The 19,931-nt window shown below is 49.3% G+C and overlaps 7 protein-coding genes across 7 annotated transcripts; 2 read left to right on the plus strand and 5 right to left on the minus strand.

Moving 5' to 3' along the window:
* Positions 1 to 270: 270 nt before the first annotated feature.
* BDW43DRAFT_299681 (uncharacterized protein) lies at positions 271 to 1,694 on the minus strand (the record flags this gene model as incomplete). Its single annotated transcript, XM_032044766.1, has 10 exons — positions 271 to 365; positions 405 to 484; positions 545 to 645; positions 681 to 827; positions 927 to 976; positions 1,016 to 1,073; positions 1,132 to 1,306; positions 1,363 to 1,451; positions 1,482 to 1,587; positions 1,627 to 1,694. 10 exons carry the CDS (start codon positions 1,692 to 1,694, stop codon positions 271 to 273), a joined length of 969 nt encoding a protein of 322 aa, XP_031901137.1.
* Positions 1,695 to 3,146: 1,452 nt separating this feature from the next.
* Positions 3,147 to 5,061, minus strand: BDW43DRAFT_318893 (MFS transporter). Its single transcript, XM_032048781.1, has 2 exons — positions 3,645 to 5,061; positions 3,147 to 3,560 (listed from the first exon to the last, which is right to left on the minus strand). Exons 1-2 carry the CDS (start codon positions 4,992 to 4,994, stop codon positions 3,240 to 3,242), a joined length of 1,671 nt encoding a protein of 556 aa, XP_031901138.1. The 5' UTR covers positions 4,995 to 5,061; the 3' UTR covers positions 3,147 to 3,239.
* Positions 5,062 to 5,338: 277 nt separating this feature from the next.
* Positions 5,339 to 11,026, minus strand: BDW43DRAFT_273794 (DNA topoisomerase 2). The gene is made up of 3 exons (XM_032041662.1): positions 10,730 to 11,026; positions 10,350 to 10,670; positions 5,339 to 10,298 (listed from the first exon to the last, which is right to left on the minus strand). The coding sequence occupies exons 1-3, from the start codon at positions 10,793 to 10,795 to the stop codon at positions 5,514 to 5,516; spliced, it is 5,172 nt and encodes a 1,723-aa protein (XP_031901139.1). The 5' UTR covers positions 10,796 to 11,026; the 3' UTR covers positions 5,339 to 5,513.
* A 736-nt stretch (positions 11,027 to 11,762) lies between these two features.
* On the plus strand, positions 11,763 to 12,395 carry BDW43DRAFT_273795 (uncharacterized protein). The gene has a single exon (XM_032041663.1). The coding sequence runs from the start codon at positions 12,075 to 12,077 to the stop codon at positions 12,360 to 12,362; it is 288 nt and encodes a 95-aa protein (XP_031901140.1). The 5' UTR covers positions 11,763 to 12,074; the 3' UTR covers positions 12,363 to 12,395.
* A 313-nt stretch (positions 12,396 to 12,708) lies between these two features.
* BDW43DRAFT_273796 (putative GTPase activating protein (Evi5)) lies at positions 12,709 to 16,228 on the plus strand. Its single transcript, XM_032041664.1, has 4 exons — positions 12,709 to 13,379; positions 13,452 to 14,053; positions 14,105 to 14,461; positions 14,516 to 16,228. Exons 1-4 carry the CDS (start codon positions 12,981 to 12,983, stop codon positions 15,834 to 15,836), a joined length of 2,679 nt encoding a protein of 892 aa, XP_031901141.1. The 5' UTR covers positions 12,709 to 12,980; the 3' UTR covers positions 15,837 to 16,228.
* A 105-nt stretch (positions 16,229 to 16,333) lies between these two features.
* On the minus strand, positions 16,334 to 16,897 carry BDW43DRAFT_310331 (uncharacterized protein; the record flags this gene model as incomplete). The annotated part of the gene is made up of 3 exons (XM_032046910.1): positions 16,334 to 16,524; positions 16,659 to 16,770; positions 16,838 to 16,897. 3 exons carry the CDS (start codon positions 16,895 to 16,897, stop codon positions 16,334 to 16,336), a joined length of 363 nt encoding a protein of 120 aa, XP_031901142.1.
* Positions 16,898 to 17,173: 276 nt separating this feature from the next.
* Positions 17,174 to 18,571, minus strand: BDW43DRAFT_318895 (chaperonin 10-like protein; the record flags this gene model as incomplete). Its single annotated transcript, XM_032048782.1, has 8 exons — positions 17,174 to 17,455; positions 17,489 to 17,532; positions 17,579 to 17,615; positions 17,646 to 17,874; positions 17,935 to 18,136; positions 18,185 to 18,284; positions 18,334 to 18,492; positions 18,535 to 18,571. The coding sequence occupies 8 exons, from the start codon at positions 18,569 to 18,571 to the stop codon at positions 17,265 to 17,267; spliced, it is 999 nt and encodes a 332-aa protein (XP_031901143.1). The 3' UTR covers positions 17,174 to 17,264.
* Between the last annotated feature and the right edge of the window lie 1,360 nt (positions 18,572 to 19,931).

The following is a 19,931-nucleotide window of genomic DNA, read 5'->3' on the forward strand; positions in this document are numbered from 1 at the left end:
AAATATACCATTTTCATTCTAGATTTCCCTAACTAGAAACTTTTACATCTGTTTTATTCCATCACTATATTAGTTTCAACCCCTACCCATCTATATTCTACCCCCTCAAAATGTCAAAATAAAATTAGAAACGAAGAAAAAAAAGGAAAGAAAGGAAGAGAAAAAGCAACAGCAACGTAGAGACAGCTAAGTGGGCCGCAGGGCACATGGACTGGTTGACGACGGAAACTCTCATGAACAAGAGAGAAAGCCTTAAGATACAAACAACAACTAAGAGGATGAACTGTGCGAATCTTCAACAGCGGCTTTTTTATGGGGGCAGGAGTCAGGAGAACAAAATGTAAGTCGTAGGCCCAGTTTAGAATCTAGCTCCTCGCACCATGACCAGAGAAGAAACGCCTAACTAACCCTTGAACCTTCATGGGATCCACAATGGATCCCTAAAGGGATAATCTTACCATGGTGCCTTGCGTAAACAAGACTTCTAGAGTCGCCAGCGTTCGCAAGCGGCTCAGGGGACAGCCATTTGATCACCAATTACCACTCCTTGGTGTCATCTCTAAATGCCAGTGTTGAGGAGCTATCATCTTCCATGTCTTCAACAGCCACGAGTACACTGGTTTTTTGTCCGGTCGAATCTCCGTGCTTGTGCACTTCCAGTGGAAAAGCATATGCTTTACTGGCTCGATAACGTTTTTGAGGTTAAGAGCTGGGTCCTGGAGAGAGTCAACTAGATCAATGCGTTTCGGCGCAGAAAACAGGGCATTGCAATGTATGGCGTCCGTTAGATGGCACACGGTCATCAGCTCATTCGATAGCGCGTCTGCCTAAAGCAGACAGATTTCATCAAAGCACTCTCGGGGCCTAGGCTAGTGTTGCCGGAAGGCGGGTTTCCTCCTCCCTTGCCGTTCGAACTTAGGCGCTACTTGTAGCTGGACCGGATATATCCGATCATCAGTTTCAAGTTCAGCGGTGTCTTAGATGCCATCGTCGAGGATATGGCCCGCTGTGACACCTACATGGCGCGCACGGTCTCCATTGTGAAATTCATCTTTCAAAATGCCTAAGAATTTCTAGGTTGCCGAAAGAACGAGTAGGCTGTGCTACTTTAGAAATAGATTAGGAATTAACAGGATGAATCTTACGTGAAATATCAGGACGGATCTCTCTGGGATCAGTATTCAATTGAAGCTCGAAGTGAAGAATATTCTCAAGGAATTCCGGCAGTTTGGGCTCCTCGCCATACCACAGGGCTACGACACGGCTCGAACGATCATACGGCTGACTCCAGGTATATGCATGGATACTGGAAAGTGCTAAAAGCAACCTCTGCAACTATCGGGATGAGGATTTATAACTTACGATTCAATTCCATGTGTTCGCTTTTTGACCGCGTCTTCCTTTGCCCATGTAAGCTCCTCCCGCGTATCTATATTGGAGAGGGATCTGCCCTCAATTTAAAAAGGTACGTATTGCCGGACTATTTCCATATCTAGGATGTTTTTGTCTTTATCCCGTTCCTCTGATAGCCTCATGAGTAGATCATGGAGAGTGTTATCCGGCCTAGAGATGATATATTCCTGGAACCTGCGCCTCCACTAGCGCTGGGCTCTTCTTTCTTGCCACTGTCTTCGTCTTTCTGCTGACATTGGTACACGGCCCTGTTCTGATCGAGAACCGTTTTCCGTATTCATTGTAGTCGATATATTTGTCGGTGACTCGGGTAAGGAAGATCCTGGAGAGCAGGTAGTCCGGCCTACTGCTCTATTTGTACGAATCGAACGAGTCCGAATTCTAAGTACCAAGCCAAAGGGAAGGGCACTTCTCGCCGTGTCACATGCCGAACTATGTAGTATATTAACCAGTGGCTCAGTACTACGCTAGCGTCAATGAGAGAAATAAAAGCATCCCGGCTGGTGCTTACCTATGGCCTAGTTGTTACTAAGGAAACCAATGTATGATTGACTATTTTAGATAGCAATTGGTGTTTTCAGACAAGGGGGCAGGGTAGAGTGGGTGCACGACGAGCTCTAAGGAAACAAATATCAATTGTAGGTCTTTCGTGGTCAGCATAACACGTTATGAAAGGGTTAAAAGGAAACAAGTTGTACCATCCACGCTTGATCAATAAAGATACGTTGCAACTATCCCCAGGTCAGCTAGTAACGGTTGAAAGGGATTTTAGGAGTAGGGACATATAGGTGTCTCTAAAAAGAGATACTAATTCCTTTGAAAAGTAGGATCCTTTAGGAAATAATTGAAAAGAAAAGGAGTTTCGCATTACGTCTGTCTTTATATAAATAGAACCCGAGCTTCTTCGTGGCGTCCTTCCCTGTTGCAAGACTGGTCAATGCCCAGGTAAGAGTCACTATAGTGGTATGTTCCCTCTTCGCGTGGAGATCTGAGAACGCAGCTATAGATGAGTCTAGAAGCTTTGTGGCTCTGACGTGGGCATCTGCAGCGCATATTTATTGTTGGCTTTGTTCTTTAAGATACGTGATACTCTATGTTATTACTAGGAGTCAGATATACTAATTCATGTAGAATGCGAAGGGGTTAGCGGACAAAGAAACAAGTCATCCATCTCTCAGGTGAGGAATACTGTTGACATCCATGGTAGCTGCCTATAGTTAGGATCAATGGAAGAAATGATCAATGTACAATAAGTCACTATTCAAATAGCTCCATGGGTACTTGGGGTTATGCACATAGAGTGAAGGTATCCATTACCTGTGCTATATGGCAGTAACCTGAAAGGGTCGCAAAGCATTAGTTTGCACTGCTCTTCAGGGTTATTATAAGAGTTACTTGAAGTTCAATGTTTGCTATGCATACTGCTCACAATGGAATATATTAAAATCCCAGGTTCCATTGTCATACCAAGAAAGAGGAGATAAATAAGGTAAACAAAACAAAACAAAGACAAAGAAAGAAAATCATTGACACAGCACACATTCAGTATTTGCCCGCGAAGAAAGTCAGTCTAGTGATGCAATGGATGATCCCGAAGCAATTCATTTGCTCTCTTTCTTGGAACGAGTCGGGGTTCGGATTGCGATTGAGATTGTGATTGTTGCATTTCATTTCATTCCAATCAAATCAAATCAAACCAAATCAATATAATTTTATAATTTACCCTTAAACCTTCTAGATCTATTCTATCTCTATGTTACCCTCAACCTCTACCTATCTATCTTACACCCTCTCTACAAAATGGTATGTAGAATAAAACTATAAATCTAAGCAACAGCAAACCTACTCCAAGACCTGATTCTCTCCCCAAACCCCCAAAAGATATACGGCACAGGCGTCATCACCGCACTAATACACCCCAAAATAGTCAATGTATAGTGCACCCCCATATCCTTATAAAACGGGATCCCAACAACCGTCATACCTCCCGCAGCGCAATACCGCGAAACAGTCATGAAGCCCAGCGCAGAGGCAGCGTAGATATCGTATGAGTCAATCACGTACATGTAACTTGATATGAAGACGGTTATTGTCCCGAAGCCGAAGACTGAGGAGGCGAGTATGGGGGACCAGATCGAGATTGATTTCTTTTTTTGATTTTCAACTCAGTCATTAGTTTGATTGATGGTATGGGTATGGGGGTTAGAAGGGGCTGGGTGTAAAGAACTTACATAGTCTGTCCAGCCCATCCAGAAGAGTCCGATGGGGATGAAGGGGGCGCCAAGCATGGCGAACCAGAGTCTGTTTTCTGGTCTTGTTGGATGTGGGTTTTCGGGTGTTTCTGGGAATTCGCTTAGGTTGGATGGTGTTGGTGAGGCGGCTTGGAATTCTTTTTTCGTCCATTTGTATACAACTGGTACCAATAGGCTTGCTAGGGCGATGCCGACGTACATGGCAACCCAGGCGATATTTGTTAGGCCCTGGCTTAGGCCGTGGACGTCTTGGAAGATGTACGGGTATCCATCGAAGAAGGTGAAGAGGACGATGTAGAGGACCGTCATGTAGAGGGATATAAGCAGGATGATGGGCTCATGGATGGTAAGAGAGAACTGGCGCGCGCAGGCGCTTGTGATCCGGTCGAAGAGGGCGATCTTTTCAACGTCCATTTCGGAGCGGTAGCGCTTGTCGCCTGTTACCTGGCGTAGGTGTGCGGCTTTCCATTTCAAGAGCAGGGGCCCGTAGGTTTCGGGTTGGAAGAGGAGGATCAGGGCCATTATGAGGCCGGACATTATCAGCATGATCCAGTTAGTCCAGCGCCAGGAGAGGGTGCCTTGGCCCATGTAAGAGGAGATAACGGGGCCGAAGATGGGGCCACCGAAGGAAAGGATGGCATAGAGGGGGAAGGTGAGAGTTTTTTCGAGCGGGTTCCAGAGGTCGGCGATTGTGCCGCCAGCGCATGTGAGAGGAGGACAGCCGAAGACGCCCGCGAGGAAGCGGAAGGCGAGCTGGGCGCCGATGTTGGGGGCTAGGCCGCTCGCCATGATGAAGATCATAAACAGGGTGAGCGAGCCGATATACACGGCGTTGCGGCCCAGGATTTCGGATAACGGGCCGGAAACGAGGGAGCCTGTGGCGAAGCCGAGGAGGTAGAGTCCTGTCGCGAGTGAGGCGACGACCTCGCTGACGTTGAATGCGGCGCTATTTTGGGGTATCACAGCTGATTCGATTGAGGATGCCGCGCCGACTGCGAAGGCGAGGGCTGACACGATCAGGGTCGCAGTGATTCGGGTTGCCATACTAAAGTTACGCGGGTTCATGGGATCCCGATCCTGCTCCCAGTCGACGATAAAAACTGACGAAGGTGTTCCAATACTATCCGTGATACCTCTCGGCTGAACGCCTGGTGGCATCGCTAGTGACCGCGGCTCGGAACATTTTTCCCGGTTTGTTTCACCATTTTCGCTGGTGTTGTCACTCGTATCCTTGTCCTCTCCTTGCGGACATCGGCCCCATTCAGGAAGGTCAGCAAGCTGCCTGCGCACCGCCTGGCCGATGCGACGGTATTGGAGATAGGACTGCATGGTAGGGTCAGTTGCTGGCCACAGTCAAGCAGGGGAACGAGAGAGGGGAGAACGCCGTCAAATAAATCAGGTACATGCTGAATAATAGAACCATTGCCTATCTCGGATTTAGAGTGGACTGACTCGGAAGCTTTGGTGGATTTGTGTGCGTGAAGGGCCCATGAGAGATAGAGTAGGGCCTGTCGGTATAGAAGATTACCTGAACGGGTTATCGGGTCCGCGCACTAAGCCCGATTTCCGACTCGGCGAGAAAAAGCTTGTCGGCTTGTGGAGCTTCGGACTTCCCTCCGGCTTACAGATGCCCTACTTGATTGGTGTATACCTTCGGTGGTAAATCTCTTAGATTACTGTTATCCATCCTAAAACCCGATTCAATCCCGAGACCTAACGCCAACACAAATTCATAGAAAGGTAACAGAGTGAGAGAAAACACAAGATAAACTATGGCAATCAACAAGTTGATACCAATACAACGAAATGAAATCCAGACGCTCAACGTCTCCCGATCCATCACTCAGCTTACTCGCTGTCCTCCTGGAAATCATCTTCCGAATCACCTCCATCCTCGCTGTCATCATCAATCACATAGGTCTTCTTAACTGCAGCTGCAGTCCGCCGTGCCGGCCGGCCAGTGGGCTTCCGAGCAGGACGCACGTCCTCGTCGGAATCGGCGGTCTTCTTAACCCCAGCGGGAGAGTCTAAGATATCATTGGCCATGGCATCGATATCGTCATCGGACAAATCATCGGCTAACTGCCTTTTCTTGCTAGCGGCCTTGGCCTGCTTGGAGGCGTAGGCCTTGGCAGCTGGAGACAGGGTGGTCTGCTTGGTAGCCGGAGCACTAGGCTTAGCAGCGTCCTTCTTGGGACGACCGCGGGGCTTTGCGGTGGTCGACTTCGCAGCGGTGGTCGTCGCCTTGCCCTTCGCAGCGGGCTTAGCCCTGGAGGCGGCAGGTTTGATAGGTTCGTCGTCTTCCTCTTCCATGTCATTATCATCCGAGGCCTTTACTTCCTTAGGCTTGACCTGCAGCGACCGCCGAGGAGATTTTGAAGGCAACAATTTTCCGTAATCAGTCTCGTCCGCGTCGAAATCAGATGACAGTTTCGACGTCTTCGAGGAGTTCGTCGGCAATGCAGAGCCGCTACCGGGTTGTTGCTCAGAGAAAAGCAGCCGGGAGTCAGACGTGGATGCGCTATCCTTGGCCCCGATGCCCTTGACCATCTGGCTGACATCGCCCAGGAAGTCATCCCCGTTGTCGCTGTCAGAATCGCTCAAGGCATACTTGACAGGTTTGCGGGCCCGGCTGGGGGGAGCTGACGACTTGGCCGCCTCAGCCTTGGTAATCTCCACAAAGTCATCATCGTCAAGATCGTCCTCATCCTCGTTATCGTCCTTGGGCTTGGGCTTTGGTTTCGCTTTGGCTGCTGGTCGGCCCCTCTTAGGAGGTGCCTCGACCTCCATCACGTCCTCTTCCACTTTGGATTTGGAAGCGGCTTTAGATGCGGCTTTGGGCGCTGCGCGACTCTTCTTGGGAAGCACCTCTTCTACTTCCGACTGGGCGGACGGAGCCACGACATCATCCTCTTCCTCATCCTTGGGCTTAGACGCTCCTCTGTTCTTCTTGGGTATCACTTCCATCTCAAAGTCATCATCTGAGTTGTCTTCCTCCTTCGGCGGGGACTTAGACTTCGCTGGTGCCTTGTTCAGGTAATTGAGAAGACCTCCTTTAGGTTCAGCCTTTTTGGCGGCGGCGGACTTCCTCGACTTAGGTGCGGCGAAGTCCTCATCGTCCGAATCATCTCCGAGAGCGGCCTTGCGCTTCTTCGCTCCCACTTTACGGCCAGCCGTCGGAAGCTTTGAGGATCTGCGCCGATCCATCAAGGCTACCTTACGCTGGCGGCGCTGCTCATCCTCGAGCTGGAATCTCCATTCAGCGATGAAGTCATCCAGATCGCGCTTCCAGATATCTTCCTTAGACATCTTGATCAACTCGTCGATCTCCATCTCCTTGTCTCCAATCTGGCGGCGGAGCTTTTCGACACGTTCCTGGGTCAGAGACCAAATGGCCATACCCAAAAGGTAATCGTAGGCATTGGATAGGACCTCGGCGTCCTGATCATCCTCTTCAGTTTCCTCCTCGACGACCGGTTCAGCTTCTCCAGCCTTGACAGCTTCAGCCACCTTGGGGAATGGCTTGAATCCTTTCTCCTTCAGCTCCGCAACAAGGACATGCTTCTTCTTCTTGGAGACGACTAACTTCCCATCAATGATCATCTGAACAAACCGTGCTTGATTGCTGAGCCTCTCAAGCTCCTTTTGTAGCTGGGAGAGCTGATACTGCTTGCGCTTCTCATAGAACTTCAAACGATAGGTGTAGAACTCCTTGAGAATGTCATCAACGGTGGCATACTTTGTGATACGACCTTCGGGGTCGAATGCTACCAAGTTGGTGGTCGCCAAAGTTTTGGACAACTTAAACCTCTCCTCCAAGCCATCAGACAGGGCGCCCTTCATGTTCTTCTCGTCCATTTGGATGATGAAGTGAACCTTGGTGTGCGTGTTGTAGTCTTTGTAGTCCTTGATGAATGAAGGAGTTTTCTCGGCCTTGATGATTTCCTCGAGCTTATCCTTGAAGTCTTGAGTCCAGGTACGGATAGGAAGTTCAGTAATTTCAACTTCCTTGTCGCCAGTCTCTTTGATGATACCACTGAACTTGAAGCGGTCGCCACCAATTGCAGTGACCTCACCAGTGAATCCGCGGAACCATGGCTGCATGGGCCTGATTTCTTCGCCATCCATCAGCCGCTTCAGGTTGTCCACAATGTCCTCGGGGTTGTAGTTAGGAATGGATGAACTCCACCCGGTACCGATACCGTCAGCACCATTGACTAGGACCATGGGAACCACGGGTACGTAAACCTCAGGTTCGATTTTGGCACCATCGTCCTCGTTATAAGTGAGCAGCGGATCGTCATGACTATGGAAGATACGTCGCGCAAACGGCGACAGCCGAGTGTAGATATAACGAGCACTAGCACAATCGGATCCACCCTGGAGACGACTACCGAAGTTACCACTGGGCTCTAGGCAATTCACGTTGTTGGACCCGACGAAGGTCTGTGCCAGACCCACAATGGTCTGCTGCAGGGAAATGTCGCCGTGATGATACGCGGTCATACCTGAAACGTGACCCGCCAACTCGACCACCTTCATATCTTTCTTCAAGTTGCGACGGAAACAGGTGTACAGGACCTTGCGTTGACCAGGCTTCAGGCCATCCACAACCGAAGGAATCGAACGGATATTATCAGCCATGCTGAAGAGGATGAGCTCCTTGTTGATAAAGTCAGTGTAGGAGATTTTCGAAACCGAGTGATCCAAGAATGTTCCAGGCTTGAATTGCCGCAACCACTCCTTTCGCTCATCGGCCTTCTTCTTGGAGAAAGCAAGCTCAATTAGTCCCACCTCGTTGTCTTGCATGGTGTGGAACTCCTTCAGGTGGCGGTCAAGGTCACGGAAGTAAATTTGGGCATCTTCGGTGGTGCTTGTACCCAAACCCTTGTAGTACTTGTGCTCCCAGCCGCGTTCGTGCTTGTGTTCCTCTCTCCAGGCCTCGTACTCGGGCATGGTGAAGAAAGAGCGCGATTTCGTCGGGTTTTTCTGGTCACCCTTCCACACCTTCACAATAGGAGTGATAAACTCAATAAGAAATTCAGGGATCTTCAACAAACTGGGAAATTGGGCTTGCAAGAAGTTAATGAGCAATCCCTTAATGTGAGAACCATCGTGATCTTGATCAGTCATGATCATTAAGTGTCCATAGCGCAGTCCACGGGTGTCTGTGTATTCTTTCTTGTGCTGCAGACCGATAAAATTCTTGATGCTCTGAATTTCCACATTTTTCGAGATCTGCTCAAAAGTGGCATCCCGGACGTTAAGCAGCTTTCCTCGGAGGGGGAAAACGCCAAAGAGATCCGGACCGACCACCGCACGTCCAGCCATGGCCAAACCCTTGGCCGACTCTCCTTCCGTCAAGATCAGTGTGCAATGGTGACCCTCCTTGGTACCAGCCTTGTTTGCATCGGTCAATTTGGGATTGTTCATACGAGTACGACGGCCACCATCACTCTTCTTCAGCATCTGGTCGGCCTTTTGCTGGGCAAAATGCAGAATGTTCGACATGACGTCTGTCTTCAGAATCTTTTTGAAAAAGTCTTCTTCAAGCACACATTTGCTGCCGAATTGGGACGATTTGGTGGTCAGTTGTTCCTTAGTTTGGGAGGTGAACGCCGGGTTGACAATCAAAGCATTCACAAACAGGAAGATGTGATTCCGAATTTGAGCGGGCTTCAGAGTTGCACCATTCTTGTTCTTCTTCTTGACTTGTTCAGCTAATTTGAAACAAATCTGGTCCGCAATGTAGTTCACGTGGGTACCACCGGAGGTTGTGGCAATGGAGTTCGCAAATGACACCTGCTGGAAGGAGCCGTCCGAGACTGCAAAGCCGACCTCCCACCGGGGGTCCGGGCTGCAGGTGATGATTTCATCCTTGGAGCCATCGTCACCACGTTCCCGACGGATTGCTTTGGTGTACATTTCCATGTACTTTTTGAAGTTGCGAATGGGAACCCGGCTGCCGTTCAACTTGACTGCCACTTTCGTGGTTCCTGCCAAATCATAAACACGACGCTTCACAAGGGCCTCGAAGTCGTCATCCATGCCGTCCATACCAAACTTGGCGTAGTCTGGCTTGAAGGTGACCTTGGTGTAGTCGTCACCCTTGGCATCGGTTATCTTTGCCTTGCCCATCTTGGTCATGTTATTGGTCCACGTCTGTTTGTATTTCTTCTTCTGCCGCGAGTCCTGGGTCTCGATGGTAAACTCGGTGGAGAAAACGTTACAGAGCTTGGCACCGAAACCGTTCCGACCTCCAGTGACCTTTTGCTGGGTGTCATCGTAGTTGGATGAGGTGAGCAAATGACCGAAAATGAGTTCGGGTACGTAAATCTTCTCCTTCGCGTGCATCTCAATTGGGATACCGCGACCGTTGTTCCACACGCTGATTTCCCCGGATTCCCGGTTAATTGTCACGCGCATCTCATCCATGTTGGCATCGTTTTGTTTATTATCGGCCGCGTTGACGACAATTTCATCAAAGATCTTGTAGAGACCAGGGACATACGAGACCTCACGGTACTCCATCCCTTCTGACTCCGAACTGTAGACCCACATTTGCTGCTTGGTACGTTCAATGGACCCAATATATGTATCTGGACGTTTGATAATATGTTCAAGTTGTGTAAGCTGAACTTTCTGTTAGCCGACGACTTGCGGGGTACCCAGGGCGCTACTTGCCTTCTGGTACTTCTCTGACGCGTCTGCTTTTTTCGGGGCTGCATCACCGCCATCGTTTGTGAAGGATTCATTTTCCATATCCGCAAGAGGCTTGGAGCCGCCCTTCTTGGCTGCGGGAGCCTTCTTTGCCTTCTTCGGGGGCGTATGTGAGAGAACAGAGTCATCGCCGGACTGGTTGTTATCGGACATGTCGTCGTCGCTGTCCGGTTTGGCGCGCTTCTTCGAAGCGGCGCCCTTCCCGGTGGCTTTGCCTGTGAGAGTTGTTTGGGCCGTCTTCTTGGGCGCGGCTGCCTTCTTGGGGGCCGCCTTCGCCTTGGGCTTCTATGAAACCGTTAGCATGCACGGCGTGGACTGAGCTAGATGAGAGTATTCGGACATACGGGAGCTGGTTCGAAGTCAGAGCTTCCATCGTCCTCAAAGACGGATTCAACCATTGAGTCATCCATGGTGAAAAGGCCGAACAGTAGGGAGGCAAAAACAGAAGGAAAGGTGCGTAACGAGTGACAAGAAAACTAGGGAAATGGGGGAGAAGAAACACAATCCACCTCTGAAAAGTGAAAGAAGTCAGGTGGGGATTAAGAGAAATAAACAAAACCACCGTCAGGGCCCCCAGTCAAAAAACGCCTCCTTTGTCGTATCCTGTGTTGCTTTTCAGTTGTTGACGCGCCCAATGCGACTGGTGGGTTGATGGCAGAAACTGTCCTTCCGCCATCGGATCAGCATTGTTCCGCCTCGTGGCGGCGGAGCTGTGGCCGAATCAGGCAATTCCTAAACACTTGCGCCCGAACGGGATATGGTGACCAAAACATCCAAGGGGGGGCGCGGGGGAGGGGAAAAACAAAACAACTCACCACACGAACCAGACATTATTTATTTAGACACTGTATGTCTGTAACTACCTACTACTTGTATCCTGATTCATTCTGTTGCTGTCTCGCGCATTGTTTTAGAGAGTTTGTTTAGTCATTCAGAATAAAGACTGTAGCTAGTCTCCCTAGACGACGGAATTGAGCGATTTGATGATTGAAGGTAATATTGCGCACGTTACACTACTTGGTGTATATATCTTCTTTTCGTGTCACAAAATCCTTTTTATTATCTGAGTATATACAAGAACTTTTACTTCTAAAATAATGCTGTAGACTCTATGTTCCATCCCGTAATCTGATCAGTGGGATCCCTAAGACCTCCGCAGATATTCCCCCTTTCAAGTTATATATGAGCTGTGCTAAGTAACGGCCGAAGCTATAGCCAAGCACACTATCAGGTGTCGCTCACTAACTTCTTGGAGGTTAGCCTTGCCCAATAGTGTTCTAAAAATATGATGGAATTTTGTATTGTTGTTCATGCTTGATAATCCCCTTTTACCTTTGAATCATCTTAATATATTAATCGAATGAGAGGTTGCCCAACGGTGAACAAGGGGACTTGCCTTGGCATACAGTGCCCGATACAGATTATATTACATGGCGTCCAATGACACCACTCCAGTGGTCCCATCAGCCAATCAATATGGATATCGCCATACCCGAAACGCATGAAACTGGTTATTGCATGGTATCATTACATTCAGGGGAACTGCCGTCTCTTAGGCCAGTCATGGGATTTCCATTCTCTGCAGCATATTCAGGGACGTCGTGCATGCATTTACTAGTATAGTACTCATGGATTGAAGAATTGAACTGTACACCAGGCGAGTCGGATTGTGATAAACACAACGCCGCAATGACTCTCCCCCCGATGTCCAAGCTTCTGTCTCTTTCTTTCACCGTCTTGAAGTGGATAAACCACTCATCACCTGCAGGGCTATTGAAATGGTTATGGATGCTTTATAGTGCAGTGGGGACTCTCGGTCTGGATCGACCGGATCCAGAGAATCACCCACGGATTCCACGCTGTTTCCATTGGGTTTCTCTCTCGTCTTGGATTTCGGAGATTACCCCTCGATACAATAGAATGACACATAGTTGGTTATGGGTGTCTATTTTCAGTCCTTCCATGGTTCGGGGGTAAGTACCCTGGAGTACCTGATCGACTGTGTACTTGCGAACTGTCAATCCTTACTGTGATAAGCACAAATCGTAGAGAATCTCTCCGTGATAAAGTGAAAGGGAATTATTGAAAGCGATCGGCAGGCGAGACTTCAAGAGACTCGGAAATGTATGTTAATACGGGTTTTCCCCCTGAGGGGCCTGTCACGACCATGTACTAACGACTATGGAAATACTAGTGGTTTAGGGTCCCCGTCGTAGTGGCCGACACTAATCCTCTAGCTAACACTTTCTACATTGCCGTCATTATTATTTCTTCTCCAGGAGCCCGATTACTTTCGTTTCTCTTTTCCTTCTCTTTCCCTCGCTTTTTTTTTTTGACTCTACAACCCCGCCACGATAAGGGAAACCCTGCCATCCGTTGTCGTCGCACCTAGACATGCTGTCCTTTTTGACAGCTACTTTTTCGATTACTCGCCACTCCCCTTATCGTGTACTCGCTCTCCGTTAGCCCCTCGTCCCCCTCAACTCCCCGTCATCCGATCAGCGATTGTCAACGAACCATTGGCCTCGAATAAGTGTGTATACAAAGAACGGAGGGAAGGAAGGAAGGAAAAGAAAAAGGAATAACACAGAAAAAATGGACAATTCCCTATCGACCACACCTCAAATCGGGTCGCCCGGCCTGCCGAAGAATGTCCCCGCAATCCATCAACATTCCGACTCGATGGTGACAGTCCCCTTGTCCGACATACAATCCAATTCAGAGCATACGCAGCCCGATTGGCGGACACTTGATATTCCTCAGACCCCGGTCGAAGTTACTTCCCCCACAGAAGAAAGCGTAGACGCCGACGAACCCACGACGAAAACTACGCCCACGCGGGACTCAAAACCGATTCTACAACCACATACATACCGTGCGTCGATAGTTTCGCGAAGTAGTGAGGAGATTTTTCGCGGGGAGGCCGATGGAGTAGACTGGAAGGAATTGGAGAAATCAGAAGAACAAGAACCGCGTGGGGAGGGATCCGATGAGGTGCGTATCATACGATGGCCATGGGCGCTCAAGCCAAGGGAAATATGACGCTCCTAAATTAACCAAACTTAGTCCACCTCCCTTCTCTTGGCTCGCTTGGAGCAGGAGAACAATGCTCTGGCGACCGATCCCAAGGCAGGCCTGCAAGCACAGCAGTTTCGAGGAGTGAGGAAGTCCCGATCGCAGTCTTTGCGTCAGGTTAAGCAATTGATCAACGACGATCCCCGATCGCTGCGATACTCCCAGCTCCCTCCCCCTCCGATGACTGAGCTTGAATTCTGGGCTGCCCTGGTCGCAGATTACCCACAAACAGCGCAGCGACTGCCGACTCTGACGTCGAATAAGATCCGTACTGGTATTCCGCCTCCTTTGCGAGGGGTTGTATGGCCTAGCCTGGCTGGAGCTCGAGACACGACCTTATTAGCCGAATACCAGAGACTTTGCGGCGAGACGAGTCCATACGAAGGACTGATTGGCAAAGACATCGGCCGTAGTTTTCCCAATGTAGAGATGTTCCGCGATCCTCATGGGGAAGGGCAGCAGATGCTCGCTCGAGTGCTGAAGTGTTTCAGCCTCTATGATACGAAAATCGGCTACTGCCAAGGTCTAGGTTTCGTTGTTGGTCCGTTGTTGATGCACATGACAGACGCTGAAGCATTTTGCGTCCTTGTCCGGTAAGTCTACGCCTAACGTGCAAGGGTTCGAGTAGGGGGCTGACCATTTAGGCTCATGGACCACTATGATATGCGCACATGCTACCTTCCCGATTTATCGGGGCTTCATCTTCGTGTGTACCAGTTCCAAAACCTTCTCGCCCGTCTCCGCCCGACGTTGTTTGCGCACCTGGAGTCGCTACACGTTGAACCAATCTACGTGTCGCAGTGGTTCTTGTCGTTCTTTGCGGTCGCGTGTCCGATGCCGATGCTTCTGCGGATCTATGATGTGATCTTCCTCGAAGGTGCCTGCGAAACACTGATGCGAGTGGCGCTGTCGCTCATGCAGCGCAACGAGAAGAAAATCATGGCCTGTGCGGAGTTCGAAGACGTCATGCAGCTTCTCTTGTCCAGGAGCTTGTGGGATACGTAAGTCGCAGCTCATTTTCAATAACCAAAAGAACCGCGGACTAACCGAGATAGGTATGCTTGCCACGCCGACGATTTTGTCAACGACTTTGTCTCTTTAACTTCGCTGGTAACCAAGGATAGTCTGCAGACGCTGGAAGCCAGCTACAAGTCCCAAGGAGTGCCGACCGGCATTTCCTTCCCACAGATGCAAGCCGCGGCGTCCCGCTTCCTGGGCCGTTTCTGGGCGGGGTCTAGTTCTCCCACCTCTGCCAAGCCGTTTACCCTCAATCCTAATCACGCTAGCACTTCGGCCAGCATTCGTCGCACCACTTCCAAACAAAGCATGACTTCAACCCTCAATTCAATTGAATCCACGTCGGACGCCAGCACCGCTCCGACGGAGCTGTCCACTGACGCGCCGAAGCCGCGCGTGAAGTCTGTCATGTCTCAGCACAAAGATCGTGACCTCCACACGCAGATCGAAGACCTGCTCATGGCCCTCAGTGACCTACAGCGACAGCACGCGGACCTCACCCGGGAGTTGCAACAAGAACGCGAAGAACGCGAAGCGGATCAAAAACCGTCCAAGTCTATGTTGAACTACCTCAAGGGGCTCGAGAATCCGCCGACCGATTTGATCACCAAAGCCGAAGAACGGTTTGGAGCGACCGAAGCCGCCGCGGAACACGAATCGATCGGCCAAAGCAAGCAGCAGCTTCTCGAAGACCTCAATCGGTGGAAGGAAATGCACGCTGTGGAATCCAGTCGGTGCCTTGATTTAACGCGCCGCATGGATGAACATGAGAAGGAGAATTCCTCGCTACGAGAGCAGCTGCGGGAAGCGCGGGGTCGCATTCAGGACACCTATCGGGAGCGGCAGCGGCTCGAACGCGTGGTGCGCGAGCTGCGCACGGCTCGGAACCCCCGAAGTAGCTCCGATACACCGACAGATTATGGCTCGCCGATCAGCGAGCCGGGAGAGGGTATTCCAGGCGGACTGCGGGAGCTGCGACTGGTGCGCACCAACTCGCAGAAGAGCACATTCACCAGAAGGACCAGCAGTCTCGGCTTGCAGAGCGTCTTGTCGACCGAGAATAATAAGCCGGCTGCCGAAGAAGCCTTACTCCTCGAATTGGTCAATGCGAAGACGGCCGAGGCGGTTGCTAAGCAGGAACTGGAAGAGACTAAGGTGAAAATGGAGGGAATGCGAAAGCTAATAGCCGCGTCGCAGCAATCGCTGTCGCAGAATGGGGATCGCAATTCTATCACTCGATCCCTATCGTCTACGGGGAGTCTCCACAAGGCACCCACGGAGCCTGCCACGGGCGGAGGCTTCTTTGGATGGGGCCGTCGAGCCGCATCTACCAGTAACGAGCAGTACGTGGAGAAATAGATGCGAGGTGTAAATCGGGTGCACACGTCACATATTGGTTGGCTTTGTTCATACAATTGTAATTTTGGCCTTGCATGGCGGAGTTGGTGTGCGGACTGGTGTTGCATTTGATATCTCTTCAAATCATCCATATATCCCTAGTACATGATAGGCTGTATTCTGGTGTACGTACAATGATATTTGAGAGCGAGATTTGGTACCTTGTCCACCTGTATATTGCATTGACTTGCATATATGTACCACATAACTAACTAGGATTAGCTGCCTCACTATTCATGATGGAAGTCGTATGTCCAAGCTCTAGATGAAGCTCCATACATACACACACGCGCTCAAGTTATCAGCTTCTTTCACTACTAATACCTCGCAAATATGCGTAGCATAAGCTTTCCAAACTCAACAATCGATGCGACACAAAAAGAAACCACCCCCCCCATTTACCCCATCAATCCATAACCCCCAATAAACCAGTTCAAAAAGTGATAAAGAAAAAGAACTTAATTCCCAAAAACAGCCCAAGCCTGCAAAGCCCCCATAACCCCCACCACAATCCCATTCGACCTAACCCCCCTCCTCAAATACCACACGGAACTCACCCCCACAATAGCCGTCATCAAGACCGCCAAAGCCCGATTAACAGGATCACTGAGGAGAGTCGGATCCTGCGACCAGTTATAATTGATTAATGCTATTTTATCCATTAGTTACCCCTTGTTATGTATGTCTTATGTCGACTTGTTTTCAATTGAAATCTATTGTATAGGCTTAAAGAAATAGGAAAGGAAAAGATGAGGTAAGGTAGTACGTGTAGTATATACGTACCGTTCATCAGAAAGAACCCGCTTCCTTGGTACCAGCCTGCTTTTGCGCAGGTGTAGGCTAGATTAGGGAGGGTGCGGACTTGGGGGTGGGATTGCCAGTCTTTTGCTGAGATCTTTTTTCATTCATGTTAGTGCTTGTTTGCTTCTTAAGGATTGGTCGGGTATGGGGTGTGTATCTACCGTGTGGCCGAGGGAGATGAGGAGCCAGCCTAGGGCTGTTGTTTGTAGGGCGGTGGGCATTTTGCTTGGCTGGTGGTTCGGTGTATTGAGTAATAAGTGAAAGGTGAGGTGAGGTGAGGTGAAGTGAAGTTGGTGAAGCAGTTTATCAGGTGAGGCTTGGGATTAGAATAAGTTAAATAGATGGATGATGCCAAGGCCGAGTTCCTCGGTTGTCGATCTTTGGTTGATGTTCGATTGAGGTGGTTTGACTTGGAGTATAATTGGCTCTATGCCTTTAAGGGCGGAATTAAGCCCTAATTATCTTCGTTGGTTTCATGTTGAAGCTCCGGTGGTATTGCTGAGGCACCCGACATAATCGCGAACACCTTGGCAACGATGTATGATATGAAAAGATAGCATGGCGAATAAGCATGTATTTTAAAGTCCACTAGTCTTTACGCCCGGCGATCATCACATTAATCACCTCACCGTCCCCCTGTCCTTCAACTTCCTTGTCCTCCCGGCTTAACAGCTCAAATGCCTCCTCCACTTGCTCAAAAGCAAACCGAATCGCGACAAGCCGCTTCACATCAATCTTACCACTGGCAATCAAATCCAAAATCGCCGAGAAACACCCCGCTGTATAGCGAATCGAGCCCTAAATATTAAGACCCCAAACACAAGCCGTAGTAATAGGAAACACAACATTCTGCACACTCAATCATCAGCAAAGCCCAGTGAAACACAGACATGCACAGTTACCTCCTCTCCCACCCCAACTTGCACATATGTCCCTCCCCTTTGAGTCAATACACATACGCCTGGACACGACGCCGCGACCCCGTCGCCTCAACCACAACGCCAGGGGCCTCCTCTAGCTTACATTCCCACCGTATCATATGAGCTGCGATATTACTCCACTTTGGCCCATCCTCCTGATCCGGCGGCAAAGCATATATATGCATCTCATCTGCACCGAATGCCATGGCTACCTCTAGCTGCCTCAGGGAAAGACTAACCCTAACTACCTTCTTCGCCCCGTATGCCTTGCAAACAGTCTGTCACAGTATTCTAATCGGTCTGCACCCGTATACAACAACAGTTTAGCTCCGTCTCACCCCCACGGCTTTGGCGACTTGCATCGCGACGGCGAGGGGCTCGACCAGTGCGCCTTCCTCGAAGCTCATTTGTGAAGGGATTGGGTAGCAGAAGACCGACTGCGTGGTGTAGTATTTGAATAACATACCATCATGGAGCGGCGTCGCGGCGCTGACAATATCGCGACAGAGATTGTGTAAACCGACACGACAGTGGTGACAGCTTCTATAGTCTAACGATTTCCTATTTAGGTCAAGTATCTAGACATACCGGCGACAAGGGACACCGGGCTCAATTGCTACGCGATCGCCGACTTTGAGGTTATCCACGGCCGGTCCGACTTCAACTACCATGCCGGGACTTTCGTGACCTAATTTAGTTTCTGGCTTAGATTTGTGGGTTTGAATGGAATGGTAGACCTCCTATTTCTCCTCGTTGACGGTAGTAGATATCAATTCGACTGATTCCGGTCTGAGCGATGTGGATGTGCACGTCTCTTGGGGTCTTTGAGGGGGGAGATAGAGTGGTTTTGAAGGCGAGGTCTAGGATGGTCCGGAGGACGAAGGAGGGGTTGGATTCTTGGGTGTTGTTTGGTTTAATTTATTTTGTGTACTACGTACTGTCATTGTTATATAGGAGGTTATTGGATACGCCCATGAAATCGCCTAGTATCGCAAGCACCCGACATATGCCTGGTGAATTGACCACCTGCAGAAGTATGTGGATTGTTGAATACTATGGTAATCAGGCCATATATAAATGGCCTCATGATCCCACCTAGATAGGCCTTTGAGATAGACTGATAGGATTGAAAAACTGATCGTTTTGATGTCGTTTAATACGAATATCTTACAAGCTATTCTACAGAGGTGGGTGTGGTGTTGGAGGTTCAATTTGATTAGAGGCGGGAGTCGGTAAGACAGCGAACGTAAATATCATCTACTGTGGAGCTACTCCCCCGTGATCTTTCTGCATCATGATCTTGCGGATGGAGGGTCTAGTTCCATTACTGAATACTACTTTGCGCTATGGGGCTTTGATAGGAGCTTGCTCTCGTTTGTTTCTATACGTCCGTTCAGCAATAATATCCTCTGACTTTGTGACAATTACGCGGTTTGAATAATACCATTCGAGTTACGATTCACTGGATCGTGCATGTTCGGTGGTATCACATCTATCTCGTGAATTCTTTAGTTAGTAGAGTGCCCTAACTCCGTGGATTGAATCGTGTCGATTAATTCTATAGATAAACGTGCATAATTTCGATAGTGGTGAATAGTAAGTACTTGACTAAGTGGAACATCCACACCTACTCTCGCTATCATATAAATAACTAACATCTGCTTACTTCAGTAATGGTCTTAAATATACCTCTTAGCCCCTATCTAGGGTGAAGCGAAGCATAATTCTAAGCTGCTCTTCTCTTCCACCAGAAATAATGAAAAACGAAGCATTTTCTCCACCACTTGGCAAGGGAAGGTGACATACAAAACGGCCAAAAAGTGACTTGTATGTTGTCGATTCCTGACCACACCCGAGCCAATTCGAATTTGTCGACAGCCCTTCACAGAATTAGGCTAGTTTCGAATGGCCCCTGAATTATTTTCTTCTATACGCATTTGGACGCGTAGAGGAGCGCCATCGCAACATGGGAAGATATGGTCGTCGTTAGTCCTTGTGAAAGACCCATCCTATTCCCGATATCGATCATTGCTTTTGAAGTTGCGCTGTAGCCGGGACTACCAAAGAAACCCAGGTGGGATGATAGGGCAAAGGTCAGTGATTCTATCTAACTACGGACGCTTAATATTTTACCAAGACTAACAGCGTATCAGGATAGGGCATGACTAGGGATTAGAAACAACCTCCATTCTGAGATGCGCACCTGGGTAGCAAGGGCTGCCTTTCTATATCGCAGGATGGGCTGCATAACTTGAACTTAGAGTATTCTTTAAGATCGATTAGTCCGTAAGTGAGAGGTTGAACATCTACCTAAAAGCTGCACCCTAATTGTGCA

Source organism: Aspergillus alliaceus, assembly GCF_009176365.1.
Source record: "Aspergillus alliaceus strain CBS 536.65 unplaced genomic scaffold BDW43scaffold_17, whole genome shotgun sequence".
NCBI classification, from domain to species: Eukaryota; Fungi; Ascomycota; class Eurotiomycetes; order Eurotiales; family Aspergillaceae; genus Aspergillus; species Aspergillus alliaceus.